General features: G+C 29.4%; 2 protein-coding genes across 2 annotated transcripts; one reads left to right on the forward strand and one right to left on the reverse strand.

Annotated features, from left to right (window-relative positions):
• Nucleotides 1-3,236: 3,236 nt before the first annotated feature.
• On the reverse strand, nt 3,237-6,623 carry LOC109790286 (putative serine/threonine-protein kinase PBL24). The gene is made up of 5 exons (XM_020349407.3): nt 6,174-6,623; nt 5,746-5,921; nt 5,458-5,647; nt 4,442-4,833; nt 3,237-4,133 (listed from the first exon to the last, which is right to left on the reverse strand). The coding sequence occupies exons 1-5, from the start codon at nt 6,271-6,273 to the stop codon at nt 3,420-3,422; spliced, it is 1,572 nt and encodes a 523-aa protein (XP_020204996.1). The 5' UTR covers nt 6,274-6,623; the 3' UTR covers nt 3,237-3,419.
• A 4,177-nt stretch (nt 6,624-10,800) lies between these two features.
• On the forward strand, nt 10,801-12,223 carry LOC109792504 (F-box protein PP2-B10). Its single transcript, XM_020351927.2, has 4 exons — nt 10,801-11,114; nt 11,219-11,291; nt 11,482-11,539; nt 11,694-12,223. The coding sequence occupies exons 1-4, from the start codon at nt 10,863-10,865 to the stop codon at nt 12,130-12,132; spliced, it is 822 nt and encodes a 273-aa protein (XP_020207516.1). The 5' UTR covers nt 10,801-10,862; the 3' UTR covers nt 12,133-12,223.
• Nucleotides 12,224-12,545: the final 322 nt, after the last annotated feature.

Here is a 12,545-nt window from a genome sequence, read left to right on the forward strand (position 1 = left end):
CTGGACATTTTAGAATGTCTTTTTTAATTAAAAATGTCAGACACTGGGTTTTTAGAAAAGCATAATAAGTTTAATAAACAAACCTATTTAAAGTGTAGAATAAAATTATATATTAATTTATAATTAATATTTATATTTAATATATAAATTAATAATAACAAAATACTCAATACTTAGGCTTATATTAAGCTACTTAAACCTACAAATTTATTGGCCTATTTATAGTGTTGTGTAAAAATATAAAATAGACCACCTAAAAAAAGCTTTTATAAGTCAGCAAGACTTTTAACTATGATAGACCAAACTTAAAAAAATTTATAACAAGTAAATAGATTAAACTTATGCTTAATAATTTTGTTATAGGTTAAACTAAAGCATGTAAAAACATAATTCGACATTTCCTATTTACACCATACTGCTTCATAATGCAAAGACTCAAAATCAGAGCATAGGGAGTTACTGATTACTGAGTGAATAATTTTAAGGGGGTGCATTCATAATTGCCAAAAGAAAGGAGTAACATGAATCATTCATACGAAAACAAATGGCTAACATAAAGAGCTTCCTAGAAACATTATAAATAGCAACATTATTGATGTAAAACAAGTCTCCAATTAATTCCATACAAATTTTATCGTTTTAAATATTTATAGACATATATTTATAGTTTTCTTCAATGTTTTTTTATATTTAAAACTCAATCATTCGTTGCACTTTTTTTTTATCACATTTCATTAAAAGTAGCGTAATATAGCTTATTTCAATCAATAATGGTTAAAAAAAAAATCTCAAGAGATGATTGAGATCTCATATTGAGGAACAAAAGTATCTTCCTCAAGTAAATCACTTGAAGGGAATCACTAAGTTGATTATTAGTCGTTCACGTATACAATTTATCTAATCTCCTAGATCAACACAATTCTTGGCATAATCGATCGGTAAAAACTTCAGCTATTCAAGCTAATTAAAGTTTCTTTCACCATCCTCTGATCACAGTTAAATTAATAGCGTATAGATTACTTATTTTATTTTTTTTAACCAAGTTAATTTTATTTATATTTAAGTTCAGAAGTACTGCTCAATTGGTTTGAATATATTGAGAGTCGGTTAACTGCAAATAAAAGTATAAGTTATATAATGCACATACTTAGTACAATAAGAATCACTACTAGAAAAGTGTCATTTTTTCTCTTAATTTTCCTATAAAAGAATATTTGTAGATTTTTTTGGTAAATTTTCTTGCAATAATAATTTAACAAACTTTTTTTTGCAAATTTATTTGAAAAAAGAATTTACAGAAATTTCTTACAAATTTTTTTATAAAAAATAATCCACAAACTTTTTTATAAAAAATAATCCACAAATTTTTTTTGTAAATTTTGTTACATTTTTAATGATCATAAAAAAATTTTCCATGATAAAAATTTGCAAAAAATATTGTCAAAATTTTATCTTGTTTCTTGCAGATTTTTTTGTAAAAATAAATTTGCAAGTAAAGTTTACTAAATGATAGAAAAATTTCGTAGGTAACTTTCCTGCCAATTTTAATCCGCAGGAAAATAAAAAAATATATATATAAATTTATAAATTTAAGAATTAAAAGATTTTCCTCATGTCTCCCATGATTAGAAATAAAACAATTAAAGAGTATATAAGTTGAATAACACTCACCTTACAAGTTAGTTTTCTACGGTTGAGTGTTAGACATATAATTTATATGTTTCGGATAAATTCATTTTAAGCATTTAAAAATTGAAGAATTATGAATAGAAATTTTATATAAAACTTTCCTGCACAAAAAAAAAATTATAGGAGTAAAATTTTTACAGAAAAAGTCGCATGTAATAAGGAAATTTACAGTAATAAATATATTTTGTTAGGAATTAGGAATTTAGGATCATATCTTTTCTTCTTCTGAACTAACACTCTTTGATTTCGGCAATGGGCGGTTTAACATTGAGATTAGTCAAGTTTTAAAATGAAAGCATAAAAATTTAACAATAATCTATATAGACCATGGGCTCGTAGTCATGAATGAGAAAATGTTGCTAGGTCTCTCAGCAATCTTCGTGGAGGTATCTTAAACCTCTTGCAGTGCATACTGCAACCTTCATTCTTTCATGCCAATTCATCACCTGATTTCAGTGATTTGTTTCAGTATCCATACACACTTCAGCCAATCAAATGAAGTTGTTGCTTTCAAGATGTGGAGTGTGAAATTTGCGTATGTCTAGAACTGCAGATAAATGTACCACAGGAGTATTGTGTGAAAGAATTTTTAGAGAGTGTATTGGCTCGATGTAGTAATATCTTTGACACCAATTTCTTTCTTTCGTCTTGCACTTACACAAAAATTCATTTGTTAAACACCCCCTCTCTTTAGAATGTGAGCCTTTTGAGTTTTGACCCTTTCACCAAAGCATTTTATTAAGCAATTGCCAAAGGGCTACACCATTCAGCAATACTGCAATTTTATGCAATTCTTGTCCATTTCACAGCGTGAACTGTGAAGCAACAAGGCGTTGAGCCATTTTCCTTTCAATATGGTGTTTATGAATCGATGTTATAACAACCAAAGTTGCATGTCACGTTATGCAATAACCTTGTCATAAAGCATATAGACTACACATTCATTGGCTAAGATTTCGTGAGACTGCATATTCTGTGATCTGAACTCGAGATAACCGTCCAAAAGATATACATTTTGGATTTTCGATGTTGGTAATTAACTCTTACGAGTACTAAAACTTCGTTATTCAAAGATTATTAAGTAAAATTTATATCAGTTATAATTTTAATATTGAGCTCAGAAAATCAGTGCATGTCTCCCTATAGCTTGAACAGAATAGCACGTAGCCACTCAATGTGGGAAAATGAGTCTTAACTCTAATCAAATTTCAACATCATCCATCCCATGTTCGTGTCTGTTCTCTTTTTGGTAACAACTAACCACACGGGACGAAATCCCAAAGAAAAGAATAATCCATGAGCTTACATTTTTCATCCATTTATATTTTACTATTTAACGCAACGAATATAGTCCCTTCACTTGGTAACTAACGAAAAATTGTTTTATGTAGCATTACTTAACACGCACCCATATATATATATTCAGAGTTGCAATTATGATAAGGAACAAAGAGGGATAATACTCCCAATAATGGCAACAATAGCCCGATATTGGCTCTAGTTCTTGAACCAAAGGTAGATAAAGTATAAATGTACACGATACCAACTAAACAAAACAGATAAATATTAAGGACGCTTGATTTTCAAGTAGCAGTTTAAAAAAGAATCCCGCATATTATCTTGCATCGCTCACACGAACGGTGTTGTAAAAGTGGCAAAAAATTAGAAAGCATTAACAACATATGAAAGAATGAGCATGGCTGATGACAAGTGTAGATAAATTTATTTTATTATTGTGAGTGAAGGCTTCCCTCATCAGAACCGTAGCTGCTTCCAGAACGCACGCTCTCTGACCTTCTGCTGCTGGTAAGGCCAAAAGAAACGTTCCCGCGTGATTGTGATCTCATGCTGCTATGCTGAGACATAACACCTTCATCCTCAGATACCACACTGCTGCTACGGCAGCTTGAGGACATGCTTCCTTCCTCCGATGTAATGCTGCTGTTGCGGCTCGAAACTCTCGCAGAAGATTTTCTACTGCTTAGCTTTTTGCTCAAATCTTTGATCGATGATTTTCTGCTGCTCTTCTGGCTTGGATCTTTAGAAGACTTCTTGCTGCTCTTCTGGCTTAGTTCTTTGTCAGAAGATTTTTTGCTGCTCTTCCTGCTGGTTTTCCCGATCGTAGAAACGCTTCCGTCACCTCCTGAATCTGAAACTGACCCCTTCCTTGATCTGGAGCTGCTTCTGCTTCTTGATTTTGCCTTGCTAGGTTTTACTTCAGTCTCACTCTCAGCTTTCTTGCTAGGGACAGTAACAGGAGCCGTGGAAAGAAAACTGAGAGCAGTTACAACGTCACTGATCAAAGGACGAGCGTCTGCTTCCTCCTGTAAGCACATCGATGCTATTGCAACAACTTGATTCAGATCTTTTTCTGGGAAATTCTTGCCAAGAACCGGGTCTGCCATGTCTGGATATCTTTTAGGATCCCTGAATATCGGTTGTGCCTGCTCAGTCACAAAAATCATAAATTAGTTGTGGCAAAATTAATAGATACTTTATATCAATAAATACAAAATAAACATATTGATACATCATAAACACATACTATATCGTACTTTGTCTTATAAATTATAACTATCATTATCATTGGTTATTAGCAACGCTGATTTACGCTGTAACAATAACATGATTATCATATAAATATAGATACATCAAAAACATATGTTATATTGTACATTGGCTTATAAACTATAATTACCATCGTAATTCTCATAAACAACATCCATAAGAGAGTGTCATATTAATATTTTACCCATGAAACTAGGTTTTGCTCTTCGTTTGGTCTTGTGGTGTCAATGGCTCTTCGTCCAGTGATGAGCTCTAGGATGACAACTCCGAAACTGTATACGTCTGATTTCATGGTGAGTTGACCTGCTCTTCCATACTCTGGAGCGCAGTAACCATAGGTACCCATAAGCCTTGGAGGTGCATTATGCATCTTGTCTCCACCAGAAAGTTTGCTCATTTCAAAATCACGTAGTCTAGCATTGAAATCATTGTCCACCAAGATGTTGGACGCTTTCAGGTCACGGAATATAATTGGGGGGTTCACACTCTCATGCAAGTACTCCAGTCCTTTAGAAGCAGCCGCTGCTATTTTCATTCTGTCATACCAGTTTAATGGACCTTCATCCGCTTTGTTCTCTGTCACACAAGTGCTTTGTGTTAGATTGAATCTCTCAACCAAAACTAACATAGATCAAGGTACAAGAATATGTACATCTTATCAAATTTTGATGAGAGGTTATTTATGTAAAGAAGGAGACGGGAAGAGCACTAATTATAACAACATAAGAAATTATCACATAGATTCAAACCACCATATATTTATAATCTTAATAGATCTTTATGAAAATTGATCTGGTCATTAATAGTCCTAAATTATATAATGGCTTTTCAATTTCTAATATATTCTTTATTATTAATTAAAATTTATTAAAAAAATTATAAAATTTTGAGTGAATCTGATTAATAAGAAAAGAGACCTATAGAATTTGTAATTTTTAATAAATCTTGTATAATAATAAAGAAAATGATCGATGAACAAACCCAATGCTAGCTTATCTGAAATATAGAGAAAGGAAGAGAGAAAAGAGATAAAAAAAAATGTATGCATAATAGATAACATGATTTGATTGAAAAAGAGATGAAAAAAAATAATAGATATTAATGGGGTGTTTGATATGTAAGGGAGTCCAAATAAGTAAATATCATTAGACTAGTAATAAAGAATGTATGGAAGAGTGCGTGATTGTATATTTGTCTTACCAAAGAGACGATTTTCTAGTGTGCGCCCATCAAATAACTCGTAAACCAAAAGACGTTGATCACCATCGGCACAATAACCAATGAGATTGACCAGATTTTCATGGTGCAAGAGACTTAGCTCCGCAACCTCGCTCAGAAATTCATTACCATTTTGCATCCCTTTGCGGTCGAGTTGCTTCACGGCCACAACCTGGAGGAAGATCCAAACAAAAACAAAGTGAAAAAAAAAAATAACGAAATACAGAACTTATTCTTTTTCTGCTTGTGCAAAAGAAAAAGCCTTATGACCTGGCCTGTGGCAGGAATTATCCCTTTGTATATTCTGCCGAATCCTCCTTCATCGATGAGGCAATCCTGACGGAAGTTCTTTGTTGCTGTGGCAAGCTCACGGAAAGTGTAACTCTGTACTTTAATATTCACAGATTCCGCTGGGACGAGCTCGTCCGGTTTTTGTTTCTTCATTTCTGCATGTCAACCGAGCCATGCATGTAATTAACCACAATGGTTTAATGCATGCAAACTAACTAGTATAGTACTCATGACAAAATTGCTATGATTTATGTTATAAGCTCCCATTTAGATCATATCCCTCTTAGTCATGCATGCATTCTTGTGATTTATAATATAAATAGATGCCGCAGAATCACCTAATTAAAAAAAAAAAAAAGAATCACTATTGTATGCCTGCATGCATGCATATTTGGGAACATATATACCTGGTGCTTTTGCTGGCATGTTTTCAGGTTCGGGTGGGGGTGAACCATGCTCCCTCTTACTTTGACTTTTCTTTTGGCCACAACAAGGGAAGCAATTCATGCTTTTCACCTATAGATATGAAATAAACAACCAACAAGAAGTAGCAGTCTTGTAGGTGGTGCAAGAAAATTATAAATGGTAGTATCTACGAAGTCTTCTTCTAAACAATATCTTCAGCCAGAGAAACAACGACAAAAAACACGTCTCTCTCTCTCTCTCTCTCTGGATCGTGTATATATGAATATGGTTAGCTAAATGAATAAGAATTAGAAAATTAAAGACGAGGGTCCCTCAATCAACAGCAACGTTGAAGGGACCCCCGCGAAAGGGTTCGAGAGCCTAAGAGAATGGAAAAGAGATTAACAGAGAAAGATGAGAAGAGGAATCCATGTTTTGGAGGCAAGCAAAAACGACGAGGTTAAGTTCCTAAAATGTCTCGGAGAGAAAAGGGGGAGATTTGAGAACATGAGGTGTCGTCGTTTTAGATGGATTCCAAAAAAGGAGGAATTCAACTTCTATTTTTTTGGTTCAAATCAGTTAAATGTAACATGGATGCCATCCACCCGTTTCCTCAAGGTTATATTTTGACTTCCACTATTAATTTTACATCACTATATTTATGGTTAATATGACAAACTATCATTTTTTTTATATATATTAAGTAATGTTAGCAACTATCTTTCTATGTTTTTCTAAAAAGAACTCTATCTTTCTATGGCCGTCTGAATCAGCAAGTGTTCCAAGAGACTAATAATAATTTACATTTACTTTTTTAAAGAAAAATTATTTGATCAAACTAGTCTATCACAATGAGCTTAATTAGTCCCTCTTTTGAAAAAAAAAATAGTATTGTGAGAATTCTAATTAATGATACAGGAATGTATAAGATTGCGTGGACTATCTTAAAAATACATCTAAAACCATATCATATTCGTTAAAAAAAAACATCAATTTTTTTAGTTGGAACTTTTAATTCTTTCATAAAAATAGAACTAATTATATACGCTTATGTAAATAGTACTATTGTATATAATATTAACAATACTAACAATATATGTATATGATACATATAGTGCCACTTCCAAAAAATATATATATATATATATATATATATATATATATATATATATATATATATAATATGACAAATCAGTTATAATATACTAGAGATTTTTAAAATGATGAAAGATTAATTCTATCATTTCACGAAATTAAATATGTATCTATATTCACAAATAAAAAATATACAAATAGGAAAAGTTAATTGCAAATTGTGTTCTTTTATAGAAAAAAATGCAAATATAAAAGGTTGTATATTTTCATGATATATCTTTTAAAGATTTTATCTTTTCGTCAAAAATCATGAAAGATGTCAATTTAAAAAAATTGTATTTTGTCATTACATAGGATGATTTATAAATGAATCAATTTATATATGCAAAAAAGTAGAACAACAAAATATATAGAAATGAATCGATTATTTACATTCAAATTATTTCCTTTCTTTTTCTTGTGTGCAAACTGCAAAGAGAAATAAGATACTATTATTTTGTAAATTACCATTGATATTAAGCTAGATGCTGATTGTGCAAACCCATATCACAGTATTTCATTGTATTAGGAGAGGAATTCATTTTTACACTTTATTGTATCCAATTTTCAATAAATTTTAAAATACACCCAAGCCCATTCATAATATACTTTCTTACCATTTTCTTTCTTTTTTTCTTTGTTCTTTAAATACTTATTATTCCCAAAAACTTTTCACCCACGTCCGTTTCTTCCGACATTAATTTGTAATTTTCTTTTTATAAAAAAATATACTTCCAAAAAATAAAAATATACTTTTAGAAAGTATATTTATAAAGAAAAATATTCTTTTAGAAAGTATTTTTGAAGAAATATGTTATTCAAAAAGTACCTTTTTAAATGTAATTTTTGAAAGTATATTTTAAGAATCATAAAACATAATTCTAAAATAGTAATTATAACAAAAATTATTATTTCTAATTGATAATTACAATTATGGTTTCACACATAAGAAGACTTGCATAAATTTTATGTGTATTTTTTTTACAAAACCTTCACCGACAATAATTATGATATAAATCAGTCTGATATTTATATTGTGACTATTCAGATCGTCATGATAAATATACACTTTAATTGTGATAACAAATTAAATTTATTTAAACAAGGATAATTATATTTTTTTTAAATATTTAAAACAATCGTACTATTAAGAATTAATATTTTATAATAAGATTAACAACTCAAGATTAAAATAAAATATCATAAGACTAATGTAAATTTAATTTAATCCAATATAATGTTTTGTACGCATCATAATAACAAAATAGATAATATTATTATTATATGTTGCATATTTTTTTTATGAATTATACGCTCTATATTTAATATATATCAATAAGATATGAAATAAATTATTTTTTAAATGATAAAATTACATATAACTTTTCTAAAAAATAAGTTTTAATTTGATTGCTTAAAGTTTTCAAAATAATACAAATTAAAAAAATACATTATTATATATATATATATGACCTTTAAACTTTTTTTACATGTTTTTTCTCTTCTTATGCACTCTTTATTTTATCTTGTTGTAATAGAGAATTATGAAAATTTACTTTAGGACATCATAACACAATATGAGGTAATTTGTCATTAATAGGATTTTACCATTAATGTGATAAAATATAATATCATGATTCATGAGTAACAATTCATTCTAAATTTAGTGTATCTAATAACATTATTTTTATCAACTAATGTTAATTGTTATGTTAGTGAAAGGATTCAAATCCATACGAGCTTTATCACATCAATCATATTTTGTTTTCTTTAAATCACTCGGACTATTCTATCACTCTTGTGTATCTCATAAATCCATGAAGACTTTTTTTTTTTTTTTTGTATAATATGAAATAATATTTATAATTAATATTTGGTATTTAGAAAAAAGGATTTTAGTTTGTCTAATCAACATATTTTCTATCATACATCGAAAGTTAATTACTTCTATTCTTATTACTCAAATAATTAAGTTAACCACCAATAATTACTCAAATCTTTAAATTATTAATTACTTATTTTATTATTTAACCTTAATTTATTTTATATTATTTTTAAATTTTAAGATAAAATATAGATGACCGAAATACTTTGACTTCAATAGTTTATTTTATATATATATATATATATAAATATATATATATATATATATATATATATATATATATATATATATATATATATATATATATTCTTAAAAATACATAATTATAAATATTTTACTTGAAATTAATAATATTTATTGGATGAACTTCAACTTTTATTATCAGGTTCCAAGCCTACCTTTATTCCTAGTGTTTATTTGAATATAAGTAAGATTCTATTTAGATATAATTTTAGAAGTATTTTTAAAAATTTATTTATTAAAAAATATTTTTTATTTTCAATATACAGCATTATACATTATTTTTAACTTTGACATCAGGTGCTCGGTTCATGTACACGAGAACAAATTTCAACCAAAAGTTCCACATCTTTGAACTGGTGTCATACATTTACAAATTGATCATCCCGAGTTTCACAATGATGGTTTTTTGAATCAGACTTTCACAATAATGTTAAAATCGATTTCATATATAGAAAAATGAGTGATTTTCGTTTTTTCTTTATCAATAAATATGTTTTACACAGTATTTTAAAATTGAAAATTAAAAAATAATTTAGGCTCAAAATATGACATCAAATATTATTTTAACATTAAAAAAAATGATGTTATAAATATCGGACCAACTCTTCCAATTTCCAAAGGCATGCCATGTAATTATTCGGTAAGAGTAGGTTTGTTTTGAAAAGAAGCTTATCTTGAATTAATCCTAAAGAGAACATTCTACGAAGTTTAGCATCCTAGTCAACTTTTAAGACATCAACAGACAGAATGATTGAACGCGGAGAAAACAAATAAAGAGTCGTATCATTTTATTTATTTTTTCGCAACTTCTTTATTTTTGTATATGTTCATTTTCTTTTCCTATTTCATCTTAACTTTTCTCTTTCTTTTTTTTCTCCTTATTTTGAAAAATATAATAACAAGTGAGGGAGAATAACCTTACTCTTTTAAAAAAATATTAAATTTATTTTCAGTCTCGTCAAATAAAGTAATATTTATTTTTACTTTTTACCCCCTCGAAAAAAATCACCTCCTTTTAATTTCTGATTTATAAAAATACGTCACGTGTAATGTAATTCATATTTTCATAATCAAGAAATTAGAAAGAGATAGTATTTTTGTGTGTGTTCAAAATAGAAAGAACAACATCTCACGCATTTTAAAAAAATAAATTTGATTTAATATTAAAGAACTAAAAAAAGATAAAAAAAATTGTGATATTTATAACTTATAAGTGAAGCTACGTAAGCACCGTGTGTGAAGCGTTCCTATAATCCTATTACCATTACCACCGACCACCCAAGACTTTGAATACATAGCTTCGAAGCAATTTCGTAGTTGATAAAGACATGAGTGATGTAGAGAAAGGATGTTATAAGTAACCTATGATAGAAACTAGTGTTCACACACATCTCATATCATAGTTGATATCTCCAAGAAATTAAAGACGATGGAAGAGTTACCGGAGGGATGCATGGCACACATATTGTCGTACACCAGCACTCCCGTGGATGTATTCAGGCTCTCCCTCGCTTCCAAGGCCTTTCTTTCTGCTGCGGAATACGACACTGTGTGGGAACGTTTTCTACCCTCTGATTTATCCTCCATCATTTCTCCTTCTTCCTTCCCTTCCTCTAACTCTAAGAAGGATCTCTATTTCGCTCTATGCGACCGTCCCACCATCATCCACCAGGGCAAAAGGGTAACTTTTTATAATTTGTATCCACAATTAATCATTATTGCTTCCTAAGTGCTTTTGATCCAATATTTGAATTGAATTCTGATGTCTCAATGAAATCACTGCAGAGCTTTCAATTGGAGAAGCGGACTGGGAACAAGTGTTACATGCTTTCTGCTACAGATCTTTACATCGTATGGGGTCAGTCAGATAAATCACATAAAATAAAAATAAAAATATGCATATACGATATATTTAATTTTCTTTGAAATTGTTTATGTTTCAATTACATATATATACTTCAATTGAAGTAATTTTTAGTTTTTTTTTATTATTATAGATAATTTTATGTAAATATAAAAGGTTGACACTTCTTTTTTTTGTTTTTAAGCTCCACCGCCGGCTGAGATTTCCCAATATTGGGAGTGGACAAGCCTGCCAGATTCTAGGTTTGCTTTCATTCATATTTTCCTTTGTGAATTTCTTAGTTGATTTAAAATCTCTTTCAAGTTAAAAGTACTTTCTGAGAATTTTTTAATAAAAGAATTCTATTCTAAATTTATATCCAAACGATCTCTTAATTAATTTTGTGCCATGCAACAGGTTCGAACAAGTTGCTAGGCTTTATGCTGTGTGCTGGTTAGACATAAATGGAAACATAAACATGCGTGTTTTGTCACCAAACACTCACTATGCAGCTTTTCTTGTCTTCAAGATGATCGATGCGAGCGGGTTTCACCACGCTCCTGTGGCGTTATCAGTAGGTATTGTTGGTGGCAGTAGCACTTCCAAGTACGTTTGTTTGGATCCCAATTTAGAAGACGATGAATTAGATGAGAGATTCTGGGGATTAGAACGTCCTAACGTAAGAAGCGATGGGTGGTTGGAGATTGAGATGGGAGAGTTTTTCAATTCGGGATTAGAAGAAGACAAGGTGCATATGGCAGTGAGGGAAACAGAAAGTAATATGTGGAAGCATGGTTTCATTCTTGAAGGAATAGAAGTTAGGCCTAAACATGTTTCATCCGCCATATGTAATTAATTGTAGTTAGGCCTACTCGAGATGGAAGTGTTTGTCAAATAATTGCATTCTTCTTTTCAGGTTAAATTATATTTTTAAGTTTTTTATCTTATATTTTAGATTTATTTTAATATTTTTTTATCTACTATATTTACATTAATTTGCTCAATTTAAAATTAATAATAATTTTTTTTAATTTTATGACATGATTTTGAATTAATTTTTGACTAATTTAAAATGATAGATTCACCGACATAAAAAACTATAAAATTCAATTGACATTTAAATTTAAAAAGATTATTAACATATAAAAAATTATTTGAAAATATATCCTACCAACTGTTGAGTATGTGGAGTCTTAAGGGTTTATTGGGCTTAACCCATTTGCTTTCTTTATTTTTTATAAATACTCATGTAATTGTAAACCTAATTAT

This window comes from Cajanus cajan, chromosome 7, assembly GCF_000230855.2.
Source record: "Cajanus cajan strain Asha chromosome 7, NIPB_CcT2T_4, whole genome shotgun sequence".
In the NCBI taxonomy this organism is placed as follows: Eukaryota; Viridiplantae; Streptophyta; class Magnoliopsida; order Fabales; family Fabaceae; genus Cajanus; species Cajanus cajan.